Consider the following 27,306-nt stretch of genomic DNA (forward strand, 5'->3'; position numbering starts at 1 on the left):
TCCGGTTTCGGGTTGGCCATTCAGGGAAACATGAATGGATGGACTGTTGAGGAGGAAGGTTGTCATTTAAGGGAAGACTGAGGCAGAGAGAGAGAGAGAGAGAGAGAGAGAGAGAGAGAGAGAGAGAGAGAGAAAGAGAGCATGTGGACAAAAGCGGGTGGGAATCGGGATCCAAAGTTTTTATTATTTTTTATACTTGAGGGTATTTGTTTGTAATCTTGCTCTTTTTTTTTTAATTGGGTGATAGCTCTTGTTTCACTTTCGTTTTTTCTTGTTTATCTACCCATGTGTTGTTGTTGCTCCTTTTGCAAAACCCTTCGCTCCTTGTAATAAGCCCATTCTTTTTCTCTTTTTTGATTGTGTCTTTTTTGGTTTTTTTTGGCATTTCTCTTAACTTTCCAATCCCAAAAATGAAAAGTCCAGGTGGGAGGGAGGGTGAAGGGGGGAAATGATATATGCCCTATTTTTGGGAGGGAGAGATGGATGGCATGGTAGCAAGGCATTTGGCAACAGCGGTAGTTTTGGATTTGGCATACGGGGAGGGTAGGGTGGTGGTGACATGGTTGGAGTTGGGAGTGAGGGGGTGATAGGTTAGGGAGTGAATTGAAGGGTATGAATTACTTTTGTGTGTGTGTGTGTATGTGTGTGTGTGTGTGTATTCTTGTGATGATGTGTGATGTGTAGCATGTGAGGAATGTGCACGGTATGAGAAAGGGGGTTGTTTTGTCTGATGGGGGGATGGGAAGGGTAACCCTAACCCTGATTTTGGAAGGTAAGACGCGACTGAGACGCGTCGTCGGATTTTGTTCAACGTCATTTTTGTCAAGGTTGATTTTGGGGGAGGAGGGGGGGCACTTTTTGTTCGTTCACACTTTTTGTTCGTTCACACTTTTTGTTCGTTCACACTTTTTGTTCGCTTTTTTGCCGTTGCGCGTGTTTTCGGTCACTTTGCAGAGGAGAAGTTTATGTCCTGATCAAAAGAGAAAGTTTCGCACATCATGGCGAGCCGATCCGACACTGAGCTCTTGACTGAGCACTTTGGGTATCCCCCCGTGGTATGTTTTAACCATACCCCCCCCCCCTCCCCCCCATCCCTTCCCTTTTCTTTTCCTGTCCTCCCGCCCCTATACCTTCTCTGCATCTAACCGTGTCCATAGAGCCTGCTAGACCTGATAATCAACACAACCAACACCCTAGCCGACCGCGCCCTCACTTCAATCGAATCCGGCTCTTGAACGCGCCCCCCTCCGCGCTCGGGTTCCGACCCCCGGCGTTTTCCTCCCCTGCCGACAGCCACCGGAACGAAGTCGAGGAGGGGGTGCATAAACTCGAGACATTGCTGTTCGCGGCGCTGGACAAGAATTTTGACAAATTCGAGATCTACACCATGCGCTTTCTTTTGACTGTTAACCCTGAGGACGAGCCATACACCACGCTGTCGCACTACAGGGGGTTGGATTTTGAAACCGGAGAGGAGGAGGTGGGAGTCAGGGGGGTGAACGAAATCAGGAGGAGACTGCAGGAGAGTATGAAATTGGGTGTTATGCTCGAGGCGGAGAGGGCGAGGAATGAGGGGTTGCTGGGGGAGTTGAGACGGTTGGTTGGGACACAGGGTGGGGTTAAATCTGAGGGGAATGAGGGGGGGAAAGAGAAGTCGGTTTTTGGGTTTCTGGCTGAGGGACGGAGGGGACTGGAGGGGGTGGACAGGGAGAGGCCATTGGAGACGACGGCGAGGTTTGGGAGGAGTCAGCTGGGGAGCTTGAGGGAGTTGAGTGTGGGATTGGGGGGGCTGCTGCCGCGGTTGGCACAGGAGACGGCGGCGGAGGATGGGGGAGCAACAACGAGGGATTGGAGGAGGGAGAGGCTGGAATATGTCGAGGCTGCTGCGAGGAGGCATTTGGAAAATGTGAGGGGGTTGGAGTTGACGAGGGACGGGGCGGTGAGGGATGATAATGCTGAGATGGTGGTCGGGGGGCCGAAGACGATGGAGGTGGGGGATTTGGAACGGGTGGTTGGGTTGCTCGGGGTAGGGGAAGCAGAAGAAAAGGGGACGGGGAAGGAGGCGGAGGGGGATAGGATGGACGAGTCTTGATTTCTCTTGTTTTATCTGTGGGCAGGCGTTTGGGATGGTAGGCTGTGATGGATGGATGTTGTGATACCAGTGAACGTGGCGGTTGATTTGTTTTCTTTGTGGTACTCTCATGTACGAACGAGTAGGACTCTGTTTGCCAATGATGTTTTTGTTTGATGCCCTAAGCTCGCAATATCGAGCCTCACTAAACTCGAATGAACCGAATAATCAGTTATCGGTTCAACATGTCACAGAAATACAAAGCACATAACACACCAACTATCCGTAAGATATCACCCGCCACTACCTCCCAGCAGCGGCATATATTAGATTCTACATACATTACCCTTCTATATTTCCATAACCCTAACATCCCATATATACTCTCCTTTTCCTTACCACCCCCAGCATATACATATTCCCTCCCCACCATCAACAACAATCTTCTTCTTGTAACCCTTTCCTACCACAATCCCTCTCAACCATCTTTCTTAAATCATGATAGTAACCTGATACCAAAAATAAATAATGTAAACACCATGTCATGCCAACCATGCATCACGTTACTGTCATAACGTGTTTGTTCCCTGTACATAAACGCCACGAACCCTCATCAAACACCAACTACCATCAACAACGAAAATGAGAAAAACACACATAAACGCCCACCCTGTCTAGGATAAAACCCATTTGCTATGCTATGCTCGTGTTGAGTAAACCGGGGGTATAATTCTCGAAACGAGCGAAAATGAAACAAACTCTGTAAAAAAAAAATCAACACAAAAAACCCCCCCCAAAAAACCGCCATGTTTTTAAAACCCTCAAGCCCAAGTCTAATCATCCTCATGCCCACCAGCAGTCCTAGGCCTGGGCGAAAACAAGTGACTAACCGATCTCCGCACAACACCGGGCTCGGTACGTCTCGAGGTGACCCGCATAGGTTGCGGCTCCGCGTCCGAGCCAGGGTCGGTCGATCTCCTATGAATAGCTTCCATCGGGGGCTCGGGCGGCACGGGAGGACCTGGATGCAAAATGGCAGCCAGGACATGTCCCAGGCCCCTCTGGTTGTGCGTCGTGTCGCTGCGGTGTGTCGCCACAGACATGCGAGAAATCTGCCTAGCCAATCTGCCTTCTGTATCTGCAGCCATTGCGTCCTTCGCATTGAGTGCATCGCTGGGCAGAAGAATGGCCCTGTCCAGACCGTACGGGAGACCACGGTGTCGGCCGCGTATCATCAAGCAGATAATAACCAGCTTTCCAACGTCCGAAAACTCGGCCGAAAGTGATGCGTTGATTGTCGAGTACCCCAAGCTCATGCCGACTGTGCCGTAAGCGCTGATGGACTCGAAGAGCATGCTAAACATGGTGAAGCCATTGGCGGCGTCCTCGGGGTTCATGATACGCGGCCCTTCCGAGATGGCCAAAATGAAGAGGCCCAAGGCAATAAACGGCAAATCAAACGAGAGCTGGCGGCGAGCGTGAGTGCCGACGTGCGACCAGTCGTTGTGGTTTGCCTTGGAGTGTTCCTCTTCTTCGCCGTGCGAGTAGATTCCCAGTGCATTCTCCTCATACACATTCGTCCTACGAACCGATATGGCGATGGGAAAGACCGAAATGTACATCATGATCATGTAGGAAACCTGGACGGCGGGGTGAAGAAGTGAGAGATTCACACAGGAGAAACCAGCGGTCCTCGTGGATGCGGCTTCGAAAATACCATTAAGAACTTTTTGGCCGTCCGACATCGAGGCTACAGGGCCCTCTTGCCCAAGCTGGTCGAGAGTTAGCATGCCTGGTCATCGCCTAGGAACCAAACAGAGATGAGCTTACATCCAAGACGATAAAAAACATCACGTCGAGGCCGTTTAGGAGGACAAGGAAGCCCAGCAGCCACCAGGTGGCTTTGGAAGGGAACAAAAGTGTGAAGCAGCGGCGAGGGTGGTCGAGCAAAAACCGCAACTCCTCATACATGCCAGAATTCTTGGGTACAATGAGCGAGAGCACCCAAATCATGAAGCGGAGCATGATGGGGAATCCAGTGTTGCCGATGACGATCAGGAAGCTCATCCACAGAAGTGGCCATGTCGCGGTGCTGAATGAATTCATGCTGTCTGGCGTCAAAGTAAAACCCAGATCCATGAAAGCCGATTGCGAAGTAAAGAAAGCCCACCATACTTTGTTTTGGCCTGCCGCCTCGACAACTTGCCCGTACTGAGTGGCCTGCAGAATCCACGGCAAGAGCCCAACCACACCCAGCGCCGTATAGCCCCAGAAGTAGACCGTCAGGACCCGGGCAAGCGTCTTCAAAGACCTGTACTCAATTCCTCCCAGCTCTTCGCGCTGCTCTTCAGTAAGCTCCGGGAAAAGAGAGTTGCGGCCGACGGTGGGCTCCCAGCTCAGATACGGCGTGCCTTCGGCCTTGTTGTTGGAAAAGGCGGTTCGCAGCGTCTGCATCGACTGGCGACGCCTGTTCTGGGAAGGGCCGGGAATGACGGGTTCCTTTTCCACGTCGTCTTGCTTCTTTTTGTGCCGAGGAAAATGCGGCTTCAAAAAGCCAAACGTGTGGGCAGCGGCTCTAACATCGTCCATGAATTCATCTGAATCCGTCTCCTGCAACTTGCGACGATCAGGCTCCTCAATAGTGATGGCCGGATGGCGGCCGTCAGCTGCTTGGGCTCGAGGTTCTCCATCCAGATTGAAAGCTTCCGCATGAGGTGACAGCAATTCGTCCTCATTGTCTCCAGCCTCAACACGCTTGGGGCCCAGACCGCGTTCTACGTCTCTCGGATTCGGGATTCGCAGCACCTCGTCGTCTCCCTTCTTCTGTCGTTCGACTATGGCAATATGCTCCTCGTCCGATCGTATCCGTGGGAGTTTGAGGAAATCCTCGCCCAGACCGTCGCTTTTCGTGACCGTGTCGGCGAACTTGAGAGCTGGCCTCCGGGGTTCCGTCATGGATGATGTGACGGCTGGGCCGGTATGCCGATCTGCCTTATCCAATGGGCCGTCCAAGCCCCCATCTGTGGCAGTCCGGTTTGCCGCCGTGAGGCCGAGACCATGCCTGCCCTTATTCTTAGCATCGCCCAGCAGGGTCCCGTCGTTGTTGATGCGTGACTTTTTTCCGTTTAACATAACGGTAATCTTTCTGCCATTTACACCCTTTTCGACGTCGCCGTCCTGCTGCTTCGCCTTAGTCCGCGACTTGGTAAACGATTTCGCGAGAGGGACCCTGACGAGTCGGGCATTTTGGGTTATGTGTTGGAACTTCTTTTCGAACCAGTAGAGACGGAGTTGGACAACAAGCGAGTTTACCGTGATGGGATTTGCCATCATGGGCCACAGGTAGAAAATGGCTTGCTGAAAGGTGGTCAAAAGGTTGATGTCGACCGTGTTCAGGCCGGCCTGGGTGGAGGCGCCGGCCGTGAAGAAGAGGGCGTCGATAAATCTAATCTCGGCAGTACCACCACTGTGTTTGCCAGCTCCCCAAGTGATAAGGGCGCCGATCAGCGCGAGGGATATGATCAAATAGTCTGCCATCACAATCAGCACCGTGAGGGCTACAGGGGAAAGACACGGCCACCTACAGTGATATCTTATGAAGGGGAAGCCCTGGTTCTGCGGAAAGATGCATTCGAAGAGCCAGCGGGGTCTAGTATAGATGAATTGCTTGCAGCGCTGGGCCGTGAAAGGCTTGGTGGCGATCCATTGCTTGAACCGCTCCATGGTGGAGGTGGTTGTGTCCTGGGAGGGCTCAAGGGTAGTAGGATAGCAGCGAGTCTAGAATGATGCGGGTTGAGACGTAGGTTGAGAGGATAAGCCAAGTAGGTGGCGGCTAGAACAGATGGTTTGGTGTGTTTTCGGTAGATGAGAGGGTAAAACGCAAAGTCTGGATAGATCACAAAAGGGCTGTGAACAGTCGAGAGTCGAGTTGGCCTCTCCTCGAGAAGTCTGCGGCTTCCTGCGATGCAGGAACTAACCACGTTTACAGGCGCGGTTGACCAACATGACGACCTTGAGGAAGAGGTGAACGGTGGGGGAAGTAGCAAGGCGGGCGGGCAGCTGGTCGCGAAGGTAAGCGGTAGTGGTGGTGGCTGAAGGCGATAGATATCTTGGGTAGTAGGTAGCTGCCCAGAATAGGTGGAATCCCGGCGGTGAGCGAACAGGACTTGGCAGGGTTGTAAACGGTGCAGAGTGAATTAAAATCTCCTATCTGGGGTAGCAGTTTCTTGGTAGGGTAATGGCCCTTCGGAGCAAGTTAAAATAAGGCGAGCAGAGCGTCAAGCGATGGATGTAGATGACCTTTTTGTTCGCTGTAGCGCTGTAGCGGCGTGGTGGCTGACCACTTAAACCAACAGTTTAAGTGCCAAGGAAAAGATTCAAGAAGTAGAGATCCGAGGGACGGTTGCCAAGGTGCCAAGTTGCCAAGCCACTTGGTCCCAGTGTTGGTGAGCATTTGAGGCGTGGGTCCAGACCGCGCACCCCGGTCAATGGTGGATCCTGTGCGCTTTGGCAGAAGGACCTCTGGGACACGTGGGGGCGATGAACAAAATGTGAGGACAACCACCAAGAGCAACACTTGATTCTGTCAACAGCAATACCACTGTATGTACGGATATCTTTATATCTCCATGTTGTCTACCTGCTCCCGTCTTGTGTCTCGATCCTCCCCGCGCTCTTTGCTCCCTCCCGAGCAGCGCTTGCGGATCAATGGAATTTTTGCACAGCCTCCCAGCCAAGATCTCCCAAGCTTTCCATCCGGCGGGCAACATCCAGCATCGGGAAAACGTCCTGAAAGCGGTCTCGCTGACAAAGGAAAATAATCAGAGGGCAGTGCCAATTGCACAGCATTAGCGTCCTGTGCTCCCTAAGAGTGAGCGTCACGCTTGTTCAAACCATCTCGGAAAGTTTGCATCATGGATCAGAAATAAATAAAAATTCCACCAGCGAGTGTCAGTGTTTCACAGTCTTCGATATGCACCCTGCGACAGGGGTCTCCATTGCCAAGCCAACCAACCGGATCCCGTCCATTACTGTTGTCTCGACAATGTCGTCACTGTTAAGAACCACGATATCGGATGAAGATCAGAGGGGAGCACGGTCTAGAACTGCAACCTCAAGCTTACTCAGATGTTATACGACACGGCATATTCCCTACCGCCGAAGCTTCACAAACACCACACCGCTGACATGCAACACTTAGTTATATGCGCAATTTTGTTTCCCTTCTTGCTTCAGTAACAACCCCGCATGAGATGGGTATACAAGACAAGCTTTGTTCGGAAGGACCAGATGACGGGATGGGACTCAACTGAGGGCGGCACAAAGGGCACCGAGATGGCGCTACAACAGACACAACACACACCCGAGCCACACCCAACTGCCGCCTGCTCCTTTTTCGGTACTGGTTCTGATACGCCACTTGTCTCCTCCCCAGAGATCCTTCAGTGTGTAACTCTCGGAACATACCACCACCACCACCTCCACCACCTCCACCACACTCTGGGTTTGTTTCATGTCACCACAGTTGGCAACTTTAAGAGTGGCTTGCTTGTCTCCGAAAGTAGTACGTATAACTTGGGACCGGACTGAGGGCTCGTGATCATTTTTGTGATATGTTGTCACGACTGTTGGGGGTGGGGTTGGTGGGCTTCAACTTGCAAATGGGAGCAGAAGTAGCTCTGTGGGATATATATCAAACAAATGGTTTTCTTGCGATATCGCATCTGCCACGGCGTGACTGCGTTTTGAAGCAAGTTTGGCAGCTCTTGATGGCCGCTGGGCAGGCAGCAATTTGGGAAGCTTGCATATTTCTCCCAAGTCCAAAGTTCAGATGGACAACTCCCATTTGGTGTCAAGCACACCTAACTAACACCCCTGATTACTCACCTGGCTCAACATAAGCAACGGTCAACACTGTCAGGTGCCTGAATCTCTCAAGAGCCGAAAGAATTTCCCGTACAAACTGGAATCTTTACGGCCACTGGATTGGAAAAACTCATCTACTCAAAGACCAACAACACACACTGACAAGACATCAAACACCTCAGCCATCGTGATAACTTGCCTGCCACAAACGCCCAAAGTGGGTAGGGATGCCAACTGACATCTTGTCAACCTTGAATATGCCCAATGGCTCGTGGTGAGCTACTTTACGGCCGCCCAGTGACCTACACAAGTAGCTCTTTACCACACATGATCTCCAAAGATGTTAGTAGGCTTGTTGTTTTGTCCATAGCGTGCCAGGTTACCAACAGGAACCAATATGTTGCTGTTGGCCATTGAGCCTCTAGGTAGCCAGGCTGTACAACCTGCCAAACCTGAAATTAAGGAACATCACAAAACATTTTTATCAACTTATTCCAGCTGCATACAGAGAGAAAGAGAGCCCACTTGTTTGACCACAACACTGCACGAGCATTTATTTTTCCCAAGTTCTATATCATCATGTCAACCTTGATTTTATTGTCTAACCCGCAAGAACCCTTTTATATCTCATCTATTCTTACACTCCCATCTATATACACTTTATGTACTTAAACTGGCCCCCCAAGCCTAATTCATAACCCCTGCCCTCTCAGCAATATGCCAAAACCTATGCTTCCACCACCTAGCCGTCATCACCAACTCGCCTTCCTCCCTCCCCATCCCCGCCCCAGGCCTGACAGCCTCCAACCTCATCCCCCCCTTCCCGTCCTTCACCCCATCAACAACAACCAAATCCTCCCTCACCTCCCTCGCCCTCCTCACCAACCTCCTCGCCCCCTCCCGATCCCCACTGTTCAGCAACCCGACCAAATAATCACACAGCATCCCAAACGTCATCCCCACCTCCTTCTCCCCCTCAAACTCCTTCCGGAAAACCTCCTTCGCCTTCTCCACCTCACCAGCCTGACAAAACCCACTGATGACCCTCTCCCAAAAAACCCTGTCCACATTCGCCTTTGGCCCGTGAAGACGTCTGTTCTTGATCAAATCCGCAACCGCCTTCGAGTTGGGCGGGTTCTGATTGAAAAAGTGTTCCACCAACATGGTGTAGATATGCGGCGTCGGCTCCAACCCAGACTGCAAAATCTGCCCATACACCGCCTTGAGCGTCTCCTTCCCCTCCTCCCCCTGATCAACCAACAGCTTGATAATCTTGGCATAAATCATCATATTCGCCCTTATCCCACTAGCCTCCATCTCCGTGATAAACTTCCTCACATGCGCGAGCTGCTCGCCCTTCGGCCGGTCAGCATAATTCCTCATCGTGCCCTCGAACAGAATCGTAAACGTCGCGGCATCCGCCTCAATCCCGGCGTCCTGCATCTGAGACAGCAGCCTCCGAATACCAGGGATATCCATCTTGAGAACCAACGGCCGAAGCAGGATGTTGAATGTATGGATATCAGGGTTAATCCCCTGCTTCCCCGCCCACGCAAGCACAGTCATGACATCCTTTTGCCTGTTCGCTTTGAGCAGGCCCGATATCGCGGCATTGACAGGCTCGATAGACGGCTTGACCGCCACAAGCGGATTCTTCTCCCTGCTCGCCCACGTCCTCTCCATATCCACCAACGCCCTGATCCCCCCTTCCGCATCCCCGGATTTGAACAACCCCGCCACGCGAGACGTCCAGATATGCGTATCCAGCTTCACCCCAGCCGTGATCAAATTCTCCCACATCTTATCCAGCGCCCCCTTGGACCGAGCCCTGCTACACCCCTCAATCAGCGCGCTCCAGGTCCTGATCGTAGGCTTGACATTAACCCTGTGCATGCTCTCCCAGACATGGTTCGTCAGTTCCGTCTGCCTGAGCTGCATAAACGCCTGAATAAAATAGTCAAACAAAGTCGGATCCTCACTCATGACTCTGATCCTCTCCTCGTCCGGGTTCTTGTCCGGTCCCCAAAAGTCAACCCACGCCGCCTTCACCTCTCGAAGGTTGGCCCTCTTGAGAGCGGTTCCAATCCTGCGGTGGATCCCCTCCCGGTGTTGACGCCGCTCCGCCTCCGGAGTCCTCACCCGCATGTACCAAATGTGATTGCCGTCTTCCTCGCCGAGGTCGCGGATGTACCTGAGCAGATCCTGATACTCGGCAAAGTTATACTCTAGATCCCGATCATTCGGCGGTTTCGCCCGCGTCAGGACATTTTTCATCATCTTGGTAAACATCGAGGCTTGATCCCTCGTCTGGTAGTTGGTGTTGATGCGGTCGGTGAGCATTCGATACGTCGCATAGGCTGCCCAGCTGATGTTGTACCGAGAGGTGTTCAGCTGCAGTTTTTCAGGGGACAGTGAAATAAAGAGCTGAGTATAAGGCACTGCCAAGCTCGTCTCCAAGCCATGGACTGTTTCATGGAGCTTCTTCGTATCAGGCGTCGGAGCGGCGTTTCGTCGAGGCACTTCTTTCAGGAACTCGGGGTTGTGCTCGATGAAAACGTCCCACGACTGCAGCAGGTCTCTTATGAGGATTGCACGGTTGGCCATGGCGGCCTCATAGTCTTGCAACGTCGGAAAGGCATCTGGTGTTGTCTCCTGCCGGGTGATGTGCTGGACCAACGTGAGAATCAGTTTGCCCCAGGCGACATAGTACAAATTGGACAGCCCAAACGTGACTTCGGTGATACGCGAGACAGAGGGAAGCCTGGGATCGTCCGGGTTGGCGATCTTGACTCTTGTGAGATAGCTCAGAAAATCGCGAGCCACTTCGTCCTTCATGAGCTCGCGTATGCCGGCCTTGGCCTCCATCAGTGGCTGCAGTTTCTCCTCGAAGAAGGCAAGGGCGGCCTCGTAGTCATGGTCGACAGTCATCATCTGCTTCAACTTGGCCACATCTTCGAAAAATTCAAGGCTGCTGCCCACGGGACTGATGTTGATGCCCTCCTTCTCTTCTCGTGTCTCTTCCCGTGCGTTGCGCGTTTCCGATACTGGCTGGGGGTTCTCTGGTTCCTCTGCTGCTTCTAAAACCTCGGGTGTCTCTTGTGCTTCTGGTGTCTCGATTTTCTCGGGCGCCTCTGTCGTTTCCATGACGGCTTGTCCCACTATCGTCTCCTTGCTCTCTGGCATCGGCGCTAGCTCTATCCTCTCTGGTGCCTCAGCTGGAGCCGAGACCGGCGCAGGCCGGGCTGCTTGGGGCACCGAGGGCGAAGAGAGTTTGACACTGCGAGGACTTGGTCCACTCGGCTTGATCGACGGCACAGAAGGAGCTGGTGGTGCGGGAGTAGGTGGTGGTCGGACTGGACCATCTGGTTGCGCTATATCCCCAAGAATGGACCTAAACATGGCCACGGCAGCGGCACGTTTTCTCGAGGCAGCCTCGAGTAGATCGGACGGTGGTTCGGGTTCTTCATGCTGCTGCCGGGTGCTGTTCGTAGCTGTTCGAGCAGGTCTCGGTCTGGGGCTGGAGTTGGAGCTATAACTTCGTGGTGTTGAAGGACGAGGACCCCGCCCTCTGACGGCGGCCAGCAGCTGGACTTCGCATCGTAGACAGACGTTCCTCCCAAGATCGCGCATGTTCCGTTTTGAATGCGCCGACCTTTTGTCGCCTGCGATTGCGAGTTGTATCGAGGTTTACATATAAAAAGAAGCTCTAGCTTTCAAATTTTGGGGACAAAAGCAAAACGGCCAAAGCCAATTGGGGGGGGACCAGGAACAAAAATGCCCCACATCCCCCACATTTCGACAACAGGCAGCATCCATTGACATGCTTGGCACCCGAGGGTACCCCCAAAGGGGCAACTTGGTCTCCCGATACGTCATTGTAACCTTTGACCTGATATCTTGGTGATATTCATCTTATCATATCAACAAATATCAAGATGACCACCCTCCAACCCCGGCCGCCGTATACCGATGCCGAGCTGCAGAAGCTCTACCCCCCCAACCTGGACCTGCAGCTCGTCCAGATCCTCATGCGCCATGTAAGTCATTCCTTCACCGTCCTATACCACGAACCCAACATACGTCTAACCACCCCCCCCCAATCCCCCAGGGCGAACGCACCCCCGTCTCTCCCCGCTTCCAAAACACCGGCCTCCCCCCCTTCTGGCCCTACTGCACCTCAGTCCGCCAAATAACCTCCACCATCCTCTCCCCCTCTTCTTCCTCTCTCACAACCCTCCAATGGACCCGCCGCCTCGAGACCTTTTCGCGGGAATCCGACTCGCCCACCCTCGCCCTCTCCCCCACCTCCCACCCACACAACATCTTCAAAATTGGAACCCTTACAGAACTATGTCGGCAAACAAACTCCTCCCTCGGAGCCAGCCTCCGAGACCTCTACATCAACCGCTTAGGCATAAATACCCCGGCAATAACCTCCCCCTCCCAAATCTACCTCCGCACCACCCCCGTCCCTCGCGCGTTGGAATCCCTCCAACAGACATTTTCTACCCTCTACCCCCCTAACACGCGCCTTCACTCCCCTGAAACGGGCATCTTCCCTACACCGGTGATCATCACGCGGGCACATGCGGATGAAACGCTTTACCCCAACGATGGCAACTGCAGGCGCTTTGCGGCTTTGTCACGGGCTTTTGCGCAGAGGGCGGCGGATAGACATAACAACACGCCTGACATGGAATACCTCAACCAGCTGATAGGCAAGTGGATGGACGGGGGGAAGGTGGCGGTTGACAGCAGGCCGAGACTTTCTGGTGTGATGGATACGATTAATGCTACTTTGGCGCATGGACCCGAGACAAGACTACCGAAGGAGTTTTATGATGAAAAGGCGAGGGGGATAATCGAAAAGATTGGGGTGGAGGAGTGGTTTCAGGGTTACAGAGAGTCGGAAGAGTATAGGAGGTTGGGGATTGGGGGTTTGGTCGGGGATTTGGTTGAGCGGATGGTCAAGAGTGTGGAGGGGAGGGGTGATGGGGTGAGGTTTGGGTTGCTTGGGTGTCATGATACTACGCTTGCGGGGATGCTGGCGAGTTTGGGGGCTTTTGGGACGGAGAGGTGGGTGCCGTTTACTAGTCATGTTGCTGTTGAGTTGTTTACGGATAATATGAAAGGGGGAAGGGAAAGGGGGGGGTGGTTTGGGGGTTTGTTTGGAAAGGGGAAAGAGATTGGGAGACGGCCGGCGGAGGAGTTGGGGGAAGAGGAGAAGAAGAAGTTGGAGGGGTATTATGTTAGGTTGAGATATAATGATGAGGTGGTTACTGTGCCCGGGTGTAGGATGGAGGGGAGGCATTTGGAGGGGGATGAGTCGTTTTGTACTCTGGTGAGTGAGACTTGATGTGTTTGGGATGGGTGAGTTTGCTGACTGGGATGTAGGCTGCCTTTAAGGAGATTGTGGATAAGTTCACGCCCAAGAACTGGAAGCAGGAATGTCGGATGGGCAGAGGGGAGACGGTTTCTTTGCCGAAGGTGCCGGAGCCGGCTGGGTATTGATGGCTTTGAGACTGTGGGAGCATGAGTAGATGCATTTGGCCGAGTGCGTAGGCTGGAGCTGGGTGGTTGCATATGGTAGGAAACCATCGTACATTATCATCACATGAAAGCACACCTTCTAAAGCTCAGCTATGCCTTGAGTTTCTGAGTGCCAGTTCTGGGGTTTGGCAATCATGATACATCATCTTGTGTGTGTGTGTCGATGAAGTTCAACCACTGGGGTGTAGTATGTGGCTTGGTCGGTGTCCGAACGGACGAAAGAAACAGCTTCTGACCAAACAATAAAGGGGGAGTTAAAAGCGGGAAGGAACGTGTGTCTTGATCATCATTGGTTGTTTGCGGGTGAGGCTCGAGTCTATATTGACCACATCTCTTTTCCTGCTCCCTCGGGAGAGAGCGATGAGCGGCCTCCCTCGGACTTGTTTTACTGTGAATTTCCATGTTTTGACTTGCTGAAGACCGAACAGCAAGTACGAGCTGAACGAGATTCGGAACACTCCTTGTTCTGGAGTAAAGAGTTGCGGTTGCGTAGGTTATGTGTGATTGGGGCGAAGGTTCAGCTGGCACTTGTACACTCTCTCTTGGCGCAGGGGACTGTAGGCAAAGTAGCAGTTTGTAACCAGGTAGGGAGATACCCTGGATTTAAACTTGACATCGGTCTTTTTGGAGGTGGCTCTGCCAGGAGAGTTTGATTTTGAGAAGAGTAGGATCTGCAGTATCATTATTGAGACATTTGCAGGTCGGATCCGCTTGAGAGTTTGCCTGAGAGTGATCTTGGACATGCTGCTGATGTCAACTGTGATGAAAGGGTAAGGCGAGTGAGACGATTCCATGACAAGTAGCTAAAGTTTTCATGATAAATCACCTGTGAGAAAGTAGAGAGATAGTACCTTGATCTAAACACTTGAATCTCAATATAATATATCTTAAGCCGTCTCAAATGTTGATGTATGCCATACATCATCTAAAATCTATTTACCACCCAACCAAACCCAAAGTCTTTGGAAGAAAATAAACCGAAAAGGCAAAGAAAAAGAATGCAACGTAAAACAACAAAAGCCGTGAGAAGCGTTCAAAAGCCCAAACCGGATATTAGTATATATACCAAAGAAAAGAAGAACAGAACCCCCACTCGTCCAGTAAAGGAATACCTTCTCTAGTACAGCCCAACACAGTCCCGCTGTATTTTTTTTTTCTCTCTCTCTCTCTCTCCCTTTATCCATCTCTATACAAATCCCATTTCCCCCTCAAAAACTCACATAATCAACCCACCCCCTCCCCCCAACAACCTCCCCAATATCCCTCCCCCTTCCTTGCACCCTCTCCCTCAACCCCCTCACCCACCCCATCTCCAACCTCCCGTCCCCGCCAACCATAACCCCCTCATCCCACCCCGTCATCATCCCCGGCAGCTCACCATAAAACCAGTCCAGAACCTCAACAACCCACCCCACCAAATCCGGCTGCGCAGCCCCCTGCAAAACCCAATATCCCCCCCGACAGACACTCTCTGCCACCCCCCTCGTCTCCTTCCACCCCCACCTCATCGGGTCAACGCCCGCTAGCTTCCCGGATAAAGTAACTTCCACCCCTATTGGGCCGTCGATTACCGCCTCAAACAAAACCCAATACAGCCTCCACATCTTCGGCCAAAGCAGCACCAACCCCGACCAGTAAAACAACAACCCAAGCCCAGTCTGTGTATCCCTAAACGCAAACGTTTCCATAAACGGAATCTCCGGTTGGTATGGCAGGGTGGCTGGGTCCGCTATCCAGAATGCTGACCGGGGGAGGGAGGTGAACCATGCTGAAAGTCGGAGTTCAATATCCATCATGTTTGACAAGAGGTCTTGGGCAAGTAACCGGCGGGAGAGGGTGGGGGGTGTGTCAGGGGAGGCGATGCTGTTGAATCTGGCGAACAAGGCCGGGAGGAGGGATAGGAGGGACAAGAGATTGTCGAGCGGGGATGGGGGGTGGGATTCGTAGGGTGTGGTTTGCCATTCTGGACTTGACAAAAAGGTTGGGGTGGAGGAGAGGAGGGCCGTCCAGATTGCTGCTGGGCGGTAGATGCGAGCGAAGAAGTGGTGGTTTGGAAACTGACGAAACCCGGAGGGGCCGAGGCGGCGGACGGTGGAGGTTTGGAGGGAGGGGTCTTTCCATGGTGGGAGGGTGGGGTTGTATGTGATGGAGTTGTTGTGCTAGACGTCACATCACGGGTTAGAATGGGAGAGGAGAGGGGAGGGGAGGGGAGAAAAAGGGGCAGATACCTCGTAGAGAAACATGAATATACTATCCGTCTGCGTTCCTTGACCTCCTCGGGATTCGCTCGGCGGTGCGAGGTGGACCATACACTGCGAGAACAGCTGGAAATCGTCCTCCCCGGGGTAGGGCGTCAGATCAGGGGATTGGTAAGTAGGAAACGACACAAAGATTGTCCGGTTTTGTTCACCCTCGTCTTCATCGGTGGCGTAGGCTCTGATCACTGAGCTTAGTGGTGTGAAAAGGGCCGCGATCTGGACTTGAAAGGTTTGTCCTCCGCAAGAGACTGAAATCAAGTCATCCCATGCCGGCCGAAGGGGCGTGTTGGCTACGAGCTGGAAGCTGCCGGTGTCGTCGCTTCGTTTGGATGACAACTGCTTTCCGCTGCTCTTTTTGGATTTGACCACTCGGGGAGGGTGCGAGGAACACCGCCCTTGGTCTTCGATAGTGCCGATGATGAATACCGTCTCGCGCTCGTAGCCGGCGCATTCTCGGCCGCTGTCGAGGCATTTTCTGCAAAAAGGGCGCTCGTTGTCACACTGGGGATGCTGGGTTAGTTTCTGAGACTCTTCCAGAAGATGATGGTCATCCTCGAGGTTGGCTATATGGAAGAAATTACCTTGACTCGACGAACTCGGCAAGCTAGATATCATCGTCAGCTATGACTCCTCCCACTTAAACCCGACAGCTTGGACGCCAGACTTACTGTTGCAGCCTTTGTACTTTCCTGGAACTCCGACTGTACCGGGGATAGTCAGCAAGATATCTCCCTGTGTGGACAAGGACAGTACCGTAACTACCCAACAGCCCGTGCTAGGGCCGGTGACGTCTTGCCACAAGGAGAAGTAAGAAAACTCACCCATATTGATGACTATCGGCTTAGTAGGTATATATGCAGCGACGACTCGGCAGACTGAAACGGCAATAACGACAAAATCAGACAAGACAGATACTCATGGTGGTGTGTTCCGCGGCCCATTTGTACTTATTCTTCACCCTATGGTTTGCCTTCAGGTAACTCATCCATCAAGGGGGGGGGTTCAGAAAACAAGCCACGCAATACACCTTTCTTCGCAATCTTCTTGTTGGCTCCAGAATAAACAGGATGATGGGTGATGGGTACACTCTTCGATCCAACAGGTCACTCTTCTAGTACCCGACGCCGTCCGGCTCATATCGTTGGGTGGTGACTTGGATCGGCACTGCCGTTGGGAAGGGAGAGGGGGGGGGGGGTCAACTAGGTACTAGAACATCAAAGACCTGCGACTGGGCTACCGTACATGACCTGCAGGTAACTCGTGAAAGATATCTTCAAGTTGGGAAAGCGCGGTTGTTTAGTAACTTTTATTTTCTTGTTGGATCTTGGAGAGTTCCTAACCAAACGGCGTCTACCTTGGCACTCACCACGACCACATGGTGGTAGGCTGAGATCAACACCCTCATCCCTCTCTTCGCTTTTTCCAACACCCCCCACCCCCTCCTAGCTTGAGAGGCAAGGCACGTCATAGAAGGCCTGGTGGAAAAAAGAACGTTGATGCTAGCTGCATGGGGTCATCTGGTGAGAACACGAGCACGCCCCGTTGGCGTTGAGTCGCAGTCGCGGTATGCGGACCCACGCAGTAAGAACTCACTTGCTTTGAGAGCGGAGTCGGACTCAAAGAAACAATAAGATTGGAACTGACCGGCCGTCATGTGTGGTCTCCCAAACGAGCGGGAGGGAGGGCACTCGGCCAGTTCTAGCCGTACTCCACTAAGAGACAAGTATACTCGGCCGAGGCTTGAACGAGAACGAGAAGTCATAGGGCATAGGGCTGAGCACACGGGCGTTGCAGCATGGGGCATGATGGGATGGTTAGGTGAAGAAGGCGTGCAAGCATGTTCGGGACGCAGGCTGAGGTGGCTGACGAGGGGGGACGGTAAGGGGTAAGCCAGCGACAGTTCCATTGGACGAATTGGCTATTGGCCAACTACCAAGTTTGGCATGCGGCGCAGGCGGGAGCTCCATAGGAGGCCATACATGATCCAATCCAATTATCGCAACCGAACCAATGAAACCAACGAGAAGCGCCAACTGCTCCCCGATGAAGGCATCGCATATCATGGGGCACTGGGCATCTGGAGAGAAACTCGCCGACTGCCTTGAAGGGAGCCGTGAGGGAGCACGCTGCAGTTGTAGGTAGGTAGGTAGCCTTCGGCGTGTGATGTCGAGATATCCACAGATGGTGTGCACAGGCTGACTCAGTTTAAGCATCTTTTGAACCTTGCATCATCCACACGGAACAGTTCCGGAATTCGGGTTTCAACTCCGTCATATTAGAGACGACCGTCGACTTTGCCGCGTCGCCTGAAATTTGGGGCCAGCCGCTGTCGAAACTTATGTACAAGAACGGTAGGAGGTATCATCAGCGTCGTGGCAGCTTACCAATTAGCACAGCCGTTGTCATGCTGTTGGTAGTGTTGCGTCTCGGATATTGGCGTGTGCAAGAAATACCTTCTCACAGGTACTTGTATGGGTTGAGGATACCGTTCTATCGCCTAGGTCAGCCTTGGCTGCCACAAAGTCTGGGGAAAGAGAGAAAAGAACCTACCGGGTCAAACGTGTTCTTGATGTTCTTCATCAGGCCAACCATGGTCGGGTTGCGGCTGTAGCCGATGTACTTCTTCTTCATGAGGCCAAGCCCATGCTCGGCGCTGATGCTGCCCTGCCTTTCCGCAATCCACTCATAGACATATGGCTCCAGCACTTTTTCCACCCGCTCGTCGAACCGCCGCGTGGACACATTGAGGTGCAGATTGGCATCGCCCATGTGGCCGTACCCGACGACCGCTCTGACAGGGAACTCGTCCGTGTCGCCAAGCAGACCCGCGGCGTCGATCCGGGCCTTGACGTCCTCGACCATCTGATAGAGTTCTTTCAGGGGAATCGAAACGTCGTACTTGTACACGCCGCCGAGATGGCCCAGCGCCTCGGTGATACCCTCACGCCATGTCCACAACGACCTGATCTGTGTCTCGTTCTCGGCAAGCGTTCCATCAGCCACAATGCCCTTTTCCATGACGTCCTCCAGGAATGACTGAAGCTTCTCTGCGTCGTGCTCGGCGTTGGAACCGCTGGTCTCGATCAAGCAGTAGAAGGGATACTTTTCCTCCAATGGGCTCTTGTTGCCTGTGACATCTCGTACCAGCTGCTGACTGCCCTCGTCCATCAGCTCGAAAGCTGAAAGAATCTCGCCCAGCTGACCCTTGGCTTCACGGAAAGCCTGTTGGGCCAGCTCGTAGGACTCAATGCCGAACAAGGCCACGTTCTGGGCCGCCGACCGCTGGGGACATTGGATCGAGACCTTGGTGATGATACCGATGGTGCCCTCAGCCCCGATGAACAGCTGCTTCAGATCGTAGCCAGTGTTGTTCTTGCGAAGCTTGCAGAGGTCGTCCACAATGGTGCCGTCGGCCAGAACGGCCTCAATGCCCAGGGTGGTGCCGTGCAAGCTCCCGTAGCGGAGAAGACGCAAGCCTCCGGCGTTGGTAGCCAAGTTTCCTCCGATGTGGCATGAGCCCTTGGCCCCGAGATCCAAGGGGAAGATATAACCCTTGCTCGCCAGAAACTGATCCGCCACTTCCAGAATGGTTCCCGCCTCTGCCACCAAGATGCCGCTGACCTCGTCGAACTCGATAATCTTGTTCATGCGGCTCATGTTGATGACAATCTCGTCAAAGACCGGAACAGAACCGCCAACCAGACCGGTATTGCCACCCTGAGGTACCACGGCCAACATGTTGTCATTGCAGTACTTGAGGATCTTGCTGACCTCTTCCGTGGTACCCGGCTTGAGCACCAACCTGCAGTGGCCGCGATATTTGTTCATCCAATCACTGTTGAAGGGGGCGATGTCGTCGGCAGCGTCGCTTGTCACACCGTCAACCACGGCAGACTCACTTCCCAGTACGTCCTTGAAGAACTTGACATGTTCTGGGGTGACTTGGGCGAATCTCGAGTCTCGTTGGATGTCGGGGTACTTTTCGCTGGTGAGCTCGCCCTTTTGGGACACGGCTGTCGGTTGGAAAAGTCTTGGCCTCGATGTGCTGATGTGTCTGACGGTATGGCGGGAGAGGGACTGCCTCAGGAGTGGTTGTCTGCTCACTTCTGTGGTGGATCTGGCGAGCCTTCTCAAGACGGGCGGTAACTGGCAACGGGCGGCCATTGTGAGCTTGTTAGGTAGATATCCAACTTTTTTTCCCAGCTGAACAGATATTCGGGGGGAAAGCTGGATCTATATGGTGCGCCCGGCAGAGGAACTGATTATAAACTGAGCGCCTGTCTCGTCCAAGACCGTGGGTTGGGGGCCGATATATAACAGAGAGTATGACTTCAACTTTGAGATTTCAATGAGAGCAGCGACATCGGTTCACACACTGTTAAAACAGCCGGCCCGCCTAAACCCCGCTGCCAGCTGCAACTAACTTTCAGCAGCGGCAGCAGCTGCCCCGCGAGAACACTGAGAGATATGGCTTGGCAGAATGGTCTGTGCTTCCCCTCTTGGAGCTGGGCTGGGGGGAGCTGTCAGCCTCAAGCTCGTCGTCACAGCTGTGGTAGCCTGCCCTTCCAAACCAAAGCCAACATCAACCACCACGACCTCGAATTCCACTGCCCAACCCCACTGCCCGAATTGCCATCTAAACCCCCGAACCAGTACTCGAACCTCCAGACTTAACATCCAAACCCCCAGAAATCTACAAGCATGGCATCGGGCTACGATAGAGCGCTCTCAGGTACGTGTTACCTCCCATCCAACCCCAACACCACCACCAATTCCCCACATCCTTGCTTGCAGCCATCACTAACAACCCTTACCACGTACAGTCTTCAGGTACCTTTCCCACCACCACCACCCTCTCTCCTCAAACCCAAACTAACCCCCTCCTCCCCAGTCCCGACGGCCACGTCTTCCAAGTCGAATACGCCGGCGAGGCCGTCAAGCGAGGAACCTGCGCCGTAGGCGTCAAAGGCCAAGATGTCGTCGTCCTCGGCTGCGAGAAGCGCTCGGCCATGAAGCTCCAAGACACCCGCATCACCCCCTCCAAGATCGGCCTCGTCGACACGCACGTCTGCCTCGCCTTTGCCGGCCTCAACGCCGACGCCCGCATCCTCGTCGACAAGGCCCGGTTAGAGGCCCAGTCCCACAGGCTCAACCTCGAGGACCCCGTCACGATCGAGTACATCACCAAGTACGTTGCCGGAGTGCAGCAGCGGTACACACAGAGCGGTGGCGTGAGACCTTTTGGCATCTCCACGTTGATTGTGGGGTTTGATAAGGGGAGTGAGGTACCGAGGTTGTATCAGACGGAGCCGTCGGGGATCTATTCTGCTTGGTAAGGTTTTTTGGTTCTGGGATTTTGGGGTAGAAGGATGCTGATACCCATTCAAGGAAAGCGAATGCCATCGGCCGTTCCAGCAAGACAGTCCGCGAGTTCCTCGAGCGCAACTACAAGGAGGATATGGACCGGGAAGCCACTGTTAGACTCGCCATCAAGTCTTTGTTGGAGGTGGTGCAAACTGGCGCCAAGAATATCGAGATTGCCATCATGGCGCCTGGTAAGACGTTGGAGTTGCTGCCGGTGGAGGATATTGAGAATTACGTCAAAAATATCGAACAGGAGAAGCAAGAAGAGGCGGACAAGAAGAAGAAGGGCCGGACTCCAGGGCAGGGCAGTGCTGCCATATTGACTCGGCAAAAGGATGAGTCTGAGCAGTAGGGTGTTGGTCAAGGAGCAGAGATAGATGGGATGGCGCCTGGCTTTTAGAGCAGAAGCGAGCGCTGGTTGGTTGAGGAATTCAAATGTATGATAATACCACCCACTTGCAGTTCACACGATGAATTCATATCAAAGATGGCAAGACTCCATGCTGTCGTCTCCCAGATGTATGTTTTTATTCTTCTTCCATGGGTATCGTAAATCCAGTAAGTAGTAAACGCTCGCTTTGTTTTATATATATGCTTTCTTGGTCTTCCTCCTCCTTAACCCAACTTGTCAACATCGGCATCGGGATCAAACACGGTCGGCCTTTCTTTCTTGGCGGCTACCCTGTCATCCTTGAGCATCCTGGCGTCGACCCGGACGTCGTCGGCCTCGACGGTGATGGCGGCCTTGGGGGTGAGGGCGTCGAGGACGAAGTGATTGTCGCAGTGGGGGCAGTACTCGTCCGCCTCCTCAAACTCTTTGACGTCCTTGCGGAAGCACTTTTTGCACTTTTTGCAGGCGAAGACCATCTCGAAGGACTGGAGGAGGGGGTGGGTTTGGGATTCGGTGTGGCAGTCTACGCAGTCGAACCATTTCCTGCAGCAGGGGGAGCGGATCGAGACTTGGGCGTTTAGGATGTGTTTACTGGGAGGCGAGCGTCAGCGAGCGAGACCTATGTTGTGATGGACTGGTTGGGATAAGGTGTGATGGTGTAGTTTGGGGAAATGAGGTGTACGTACCACATGTTGTCAAAGGGGGGTAGTCCTTGCGGTGGTGGTTAAGCTTTCGTTGGTGATTATCGTGAGGCAGTTGGTTTGTGAGATTCGGAGGGTGGGCAAGGATCGGAGATACGGCTTGGCTATCCCGTGGTTTGTTAAATTAGGTATCGGCTTTGGAGGAGCCCTCATCATCATGGTGTAGAAGGTTGTAGTAGGTAGTGGGTGGGTGGGGGGGGGGGCGTGGCAGAAGCGGTGGAGTGGGGCCGGTGATAAAAGCTTGGCATTATTTGTAAGAAGTGTGGGGACATGTACCTTTATTACGTGGGGCTTCTACAGGGCAAGAGACAGATGCACTCTAGGAACTGTGCATGAGAAGATCTAGGTTTGGAACCAACAGACGGAGCTTCTAGAAGGGGGCTGTTGGTGTGTAAGAGGGATGTTGTTGGTCGGTTGGTGGTTTGGGGCTTAAGTAAGATTTGTAGTGAATATTCTACTTTGTAGAGACCAGTGAAGAGGTACCCGGGAAGTGGGTGAACAGGTACCGGTGGTCGGGACTCGGGAGCGCACCGTGCACGTGGAAGGGCTGTGGGAAGAACTGCACTGTGGGGCTTCGCAAGGCACACCCTTGGATTAGTCAACCAACAGGCAACCAACCCGCAGCCACTATGTCAGAGCGCCGTTTCAACTCTTGCCATTGAACTTTTAACTTCTCTTTCTCACCACCCAATTGCCACTGACAAAAGAGTCGCTGCCATCCCATCGCCCGGCGTTTGTTTGCGGCAACCTCGCCGCGCCCGTACCGATAAGATACATTGGGACAAGATGCCGCCGAAAAGAAAGGCGCCTGGCACTCAGGGTGCGGCGGCGAAAGCTGGTCGCACCTCGGCGCTCTCAACGCCCGGTCCTGGCACCCCGCGCAGTCTTGATAGCTCCATGATGTCCGAGGAGGATGAGGACTTTTTGAACGACGAGGATGTCGATGAGGCTCAGAAGCAGCGCGAGGACATGCTCGCGAAGGAGGCGGACCAGTTCGTGAACAAGTGGGCCCTCACCTCCAAGAATGTGGACGGCGGTGAGGAGGCGGGTCAAAGAACCTACGATGCCGCCTCTCAGTACTTCAAGAAGAGAGACTACTCTCACTACCAGCTCAAGCCCGATCACCAGAACCGCCCGCTCTGGATCGAGCCGGACGGGACCATTGTGCTAGAGCGCTTCAGCCCGCTGTCAGAGCAGGCCACAGACTTTCTGATCACCATTGCCGAGCCAAAGTCGCGTCCATCTCTGCTTCACGAGTACCGCATCACAACGCACAGCTTGTATGCCGCTGTGTCGATTGGTCTCAGGCCGCAAGATATCATAAACACGCTCGATCGCTTCCTGAAGACACCGCTGCCTCCCAGGATTCTCAACTTCATTAGCAGTTGTACCCAGAGCTACGGCAAGGTAAAGCTCGTGCTCAAGAACAACAAGTACTTTGTAGAGAGCGTTGATACACAACTGCTTCAGAAGCTGTTGGCTGATCCACAAATTCGTGCAGCCCGCATCTCTGGGACTACTGACATCAGCACCAGCTATGCGCCCACCATGGCCGGCTTGGTCATTCCCGGCACCAAGAACGCTGCCGGCGTCCACCAGGCCGATCTGAAGCAGGGGAATAATCAAAATGGCGAGCAAGGGCAGGCAGGCGCCGAGGCCGATGTCTTTGCTGCCTTGAATGAAGAAGATGATGATGACGAGAAGGAAGCCGTTCACTCTTTTGAGATCTCGGATGCCTCGGTCGAAACGGTGCAGAAACAGTGCCTGGAGATCGGCTTCCCAATCCTCGAAGAGTACGACTTCCGAAACGACAATGTGAACCCTAACCTCGAGATTGACCTCCGGCCCAACACTCTGATCCGGCCGTACCAGGAGAAGAGTCTCAGCAAGATGTTTGGCAACGGCAGAGCCAAGAGCGGTATCATTGTCTTGCCTTGCGGAGCGGGCAAAACGTTGGTGGGTATCACGGCTGCTTGTACCATCAGGAAGGGAGTTATTGTCCTCTGCACGAGTTCTATGTCAGTCGTCCAGTGGCGCCAGGAGTTCCTCAAGTGGTCCAACATCAACCCAGAGGACATCGCTGTCTTCACAGCCGACAGCAAGAACAAGTTCTCGGGGAGTACTGGCATCATTGTCACCACATACTCCATGGTGACCAACTCCAGAGAACGGTCTCACGACAGCAAGAAGATGATGGATTTCCTCAGAGGGCGAGAATGGGGTCTGATGCTCCTCGACGAAGTCCACGTCGTCCCCGCCGATGTCTTCCGCCGCGTCATCTCGTCTATCAAGTCGCACTCTAAGCTTGGTCTCACCGCCACCCTCCTCCGTGAGGATGACAAGATCTCCCATCTCAACTTCCTCATCGGCCCCAAGCTCTATGAGGCCAACTGGATGGAATTATCTCAACAAGGCCACATCGCCAAGGTCCAGTGCGCAGAAGTGTGGTGTTCCATGCCCCCGGAATTCTACGACGAGTATCTCCGCGCCAACTCCCACATGAAGCGCACCCTCTACGCCATGAACCCGAGGAAATTCCAAGCTTGCCAGTACCTGATCAACTATCACGAAGCGCGCGGCGACAAGATCATCGTCTTCTCTGATGAGCTTTACTCTCTCAAACAGTATGCTCTCAAACTCAAAAAGGTCTTCATCTACGGCGGCACCGGCCAGGCGGAGCGCATGCAAGTCCTCGAAAACTTTCAGCACAATCCCGATGTCAACACTCTCTTCTTGTCCAAGATTGGCGACACCTCCCTCGATCTGCCCGAAGCAACCTGTCTCATCCAGATTTCCTCTCATTTCGGCTCCCGTAGGCAAGAGGCCCAGCGTCTCGGCCGTATCCTACGAGCCAAGCGCCGTAACGATGAAGGCTTCAACGCCTTTTTCTACTCTCTGGTATCGAAAGACACCCAAGAGATGTACTACTCCTCCAAGCGCCAGGCCTTCCTCGTTGATCAGGGGTACGCCTTCAAGGTTATCACTCAGTTAGCCAACATCAACGACACGCCCGATCTTGCCTTTGCCACGCCTCAGGAACGCCGGGAGCTTCTTCAACGAACGTTGGTCGACAATGAGAAGGGCTTTGAGCAAGACGCCGAGACTGATGATTTGTTTGGGAAGCCCTCTGGCAGGAGAGGTGCTGGGGGTGCCAGGGGAAGGAAGGCTGGGAATGGGGTTAGGAGGACGGCGGGTACGCTTGGGGAGCTGTCGGGTGGGCAGGATATGGCGTATATTGAGCAGAACAAGGCTGCGAATAAGGGGTTGAAGGGCAAGGGGGCGGGGAAGAAGGCAGATGCTGGGGGGCAGAATTCGTTCTTCAAGAAGATTCAGAGGGAGAAGGAGAAGATTAAGGGGGCGAGATAAGGGGCGTGTCCATTGCGGCTTTGCGTTGTCGTAGCAGTGGCTTTTGGCGTTTTGAGACGTTTAGCGAGCAGGGCAAAGGGTGTATTAGATTGTATTTTTTTTGGATCAACAAGATTGACACAGCATCATATCACAAATGGCGTTGGGCTTGGGATGGGGTTGGGCTGGATGGCTTGCTCCGAGAAGGGGGTATATAGACAGTTTGCCTTTGGCTCTGTTTCGTGAAAACTGTTAATTGCATGACCAATACATGATGCCATCGTGAACTGCATTTGCCTGATGCTCTGGAACATCAAAATTCTATAAAAAAAATTAAAAAAAGAAAACCAATTGAAAAAAGAAAACCAATTCTAGAGCCATGATCTAAGTCGGGCATAGTGTCTTTGATGTATACACCTGCCATGGCAAATCTCCCCCCCCCTTTGAAAGAGGTAAACAGCCTAATCAAGATCATCCTTTTCTACCCAAGTAGGTATTCTTTCAAACAATGCTCGAAAGTCTAATGAATCTGTGAGAGATCTATACGCCCCCCTCACTGCCTCGGCGAGAACCTCGCACAAACCGAACCCCCTTCCACGAGCAGCCCCAAGATTGACCTCCACCCCTCTACCCACTGATTCCCATCTTTTTGGAGAGAATGATACCCCATCTGATGCCGCCCTCCCATTTACTGACGCCCCGTCTTTTTGAGAATTGTAGCTCCCAGACGACCTCATCTCAAGCTGTCTTCCTCTCATTCTCCCATCCTGCTGGGAATAGTCGCTGTCAGACGGCCTCATGCCATACTCTCCTTCTCTCATCTTCCAATCTGGCAGGCGGTTATTTGAAGAATTCGCCGTTCAAGTCCCATGATTCACCACATCACTCCCCCCACCGAGACTGCTGACAGTTCACACCGGTTCCCCCATTCCCACCATCCTGCTGGAAGTAATCAGGAGGATACCACGTCCCAACTCACCCAAACCCCCTTATCTTCACCACCCTCATGAGACTTTTCCTCACTCCCTACCCTACTGGAAGTTATTACCAGGAAACCGCGTCCCATTAACCCCCTGCACCCCCTGCCCCAACTGACTAGCCACCACCGTCGCCTCCCTCACAGCCCTAGCAACCGTCCCCCTCACCCTCCCCTCCTCCAGAACCAACAACCCCCCAATGGTGCACCCCCCCGGCGTGCTAACCTTATCCCTCAACAACGCAGGGTGATCCCCATTCAGCACCAACCCCGCAGCCCCCTTCATAGTCTGCGCAGCCATCCTCTGCGCCTCCGCCCTCGGCAAACCCATCGCAACAGCCCCATCAATAGCAGCCTCAAGCATCAACGCGAAAAAAGCCGGCCCTGACCCACACAGCGAAGTGCAAACATCCATGTTTGACGGAGGAAGGTAGACCACCTCGCCAATCCGCTTGAAAATCCAGGTAACCGTCCCCATCGTCTCGGGGTCAAGAGGGGGGTTGCTGATTCCGATGACGGTCATGCTTTCCCTGATGAGGGAGGCAGTGTTTGGCATTGCGCGGACGATTTGGCAGTTTACGGGCTGGCCGCCGTTGGCGGTGGTGAGGGTTTGGGAGAGCTGGGTTTCGGTTACGCCGGCGAGGATGGAGATGAGGAGTTTACCACTGAGGGAGGGGGCGAGGGAGGGTTCGGAGAGGAGTTCGTTGACCATGTAGGGTTTGCAGGCCAGGAGGATGATGTCGGCGGATTGGACGGCGGGGAGGTTGGAGTTTGTGAGGATTTGC

General features: G+C 53.4%; 10 protein-coding genes across 10 annotated transcripts; 4 read left to right on the top strand and 6 right to left on the bottom strand.

Moving 5' to 3' along the window:
- Positions 1 to 1,387: 1,387 nt before the first annotated feature.
- PODANS_7_9890 (uncharacterized protein) lies at positions 1,388 to 2,092 on the top strand (the record flags this gene model as incomplete). Its single annotated transcript, XM_001908322.1, has 1 exon — positions 1,388 to 2,092. One exon carries the CDS (start codon positions 1,388 to 1,390, stop codon positions 2,090 to 2,092), a length of 705 nt encoding a protein of 234 aa, XP_001908357.1.
- Positions 2,093 to 2,904: 812 nt separating this feature from the next.
- PODANS_7_9900 (uncharacterized protein) lies at positions 2,905 to 5,794 on the bottom strand (the record flags this gene model as incomplete). Its single annotated transcript, XM_001908323.1, has 2 exons — positions 2,905 to 3,831; positions 3,902 to 5,794. The coding sequence occupies 2 exons, from the start codon at positions 5,792 to 5,794 to the stop codon at positions 2,905 to 2,907; spliced, it is 2,820 nt and encodes a 939-aa protein (XP_001908358.1).
- A 2,829-nt stretch (positions 5,795 to 8,623) lies between these two features.
- PODANS_7_9910 (uncharacterized protein) lies at positions 8,624 to 11,566 on the bottom strand (the record flags this gene model as incomplete). The annotated part of the gene is made up of 1 exon (XM_001908324.1): positions 8,624 to 11,566. One exon carries the CDS (start codon positions 11,564 to 11,566, stop codon positions 8,624 to 8,626), a length of 2,943 nt encoding a protein of 980 aa, XP_001908359.1.
- A 274-nt stretch (positions 11,567 to 11,840) lies between these two features.
- Positions 11,841 to 13,447, top strand: PODANS_7_9920 (uncharacterized protein; the record flags this gene model as incomplete). The annotated part of the gene is made up of 2 exons (XM_001908325.1): positions 11,841 to 13,277; positions 13,331 to 13,447. Coding segments are annotated over 2 exons (1,554 nt in total), but the record flags the coding sequence as incomplete, so codon positions are not given.
- Positions 13,448 to 14,694: 1,247 nt separating this feature from the next.
- PODANS_7_9940 (uncharacterized protein) lies at positions 14,695 to 15,282 on the bottom strand (the record flags this gene model as incomplete). The annotated part of the gene is made up of 1 exon (XM_001908326.1): positions 14,695 to 15,282. One exon carries the CDS (start codon positions 15,280 to 15,282, stop codon positions 14,695 to 14,697), a length of 588 nt encoding a protein of 195 aa, XP_001908361.1.
- Positions 15,283 to 18,246: 2,964 nt separating this feature from the next.
- On the bottom strand, positions 18,247 to 19,908 carry PODANS_7_9950 (uncharacterized protein; the record flags this gene model as incomplete). Its single annotated transcript, XM_001908327.1, has 1 exon — positions 18,247 to 19,908. One exon carries the CDS (start codon positions 19,906 to 19,908, stop codon positions 18,247 to 18,249), a length of 1,662 nt encoding a protein of 553 aa, XP_001908362.1.
- A 316-nt stretch (positions 19,909 to 20,224) lies between these two features.
- On the top strand, positions 20,225 to 21,460 carry PODANS_7_9960 (uncharacterized protein; the record flags this gene model as incomplete). The annotated part of the gene is made up of 3 exons (XM_001908328.1): positions 20,225 to 20,482; positions 20,568 to 21,076; positions 21,133 to 21,460. The coding sequence occupies 3 exons, from the start codon at positions 20,225 to 20,227 to the stop codon at positions 21,458 to 21,460; spliced, it is 1,095 nt and encodes a 364-aa protein (XP_001908363.1).
- A 263-nt stretch (positions 21,461 to 21,723) lies between these two features.
- Positions 21,724 to 22,190, bottom strand: PODANS_7_9970 (uncharacterized protein; the record flags this gene model as incomplete). Its single annotated transcript, XM_001908329.1, has 2 exons — positions 21,724 to 22,090; positions 22,186 to 22,190. The coding sequence occupies 2 exons, from the start codon at positions 22,188 to 22,190 to the stop codon at positions 21,724 to 21,726; spliced, it is 372 nt and encodes a 123-aa protein (XP_001908364.1).
- A 796-nt stretch (positions 22,191 to 22,986) lies between these two features.
- PODANS_7_9980 (uncharacterized protein) lies at positions 22,987 to 25,566 on the top strand (the record flags this gene model as incomplete). Its single annotated transcript, XM_001908330.1, has 1 exon — positions 22,987 to 25,566. The coding sequence occupies one exon, from the start codon at positions 22,987 to 22,989 to the stop codon at positions 25,564 to 25,566; it is 2,580 nt and encodes an 859-aa protein (XP_001908365.1).
- Positions 25,567 to 26,576: 1,010 nt separating this feature from the next.
- On the bottom strand, positions 26,577 to 27,302 carry PODANS_7_9990 (uncharacterized protein; the record flags this gene model as incomplete). The annotated part of the gene is made up of 1 exon (XM_001908331.1): positions 26,577 to 27,302. A coding segment is annotated over one exon (726 nt), but the record flags the coding sequence as incomplete, so codon positions are not given.
- Between the last annotated feature and the right edge of the window lie 4 nt (positions 27,303 to 27,306).

The sequence above is a fragment of the Podospora anserina genome, chromosome 7, assembly GCF_000226545.1.
Source record: "Podospora anserina S mat+ genomic DNA chromosome 7, supercontig 1".
Taxonomy (NCBI): Eukaryota; Fungi; Ascomycota; class Sordariomycetes; order Sordariales; family Podosporaceae; genus Podospora; species Podospora anserina.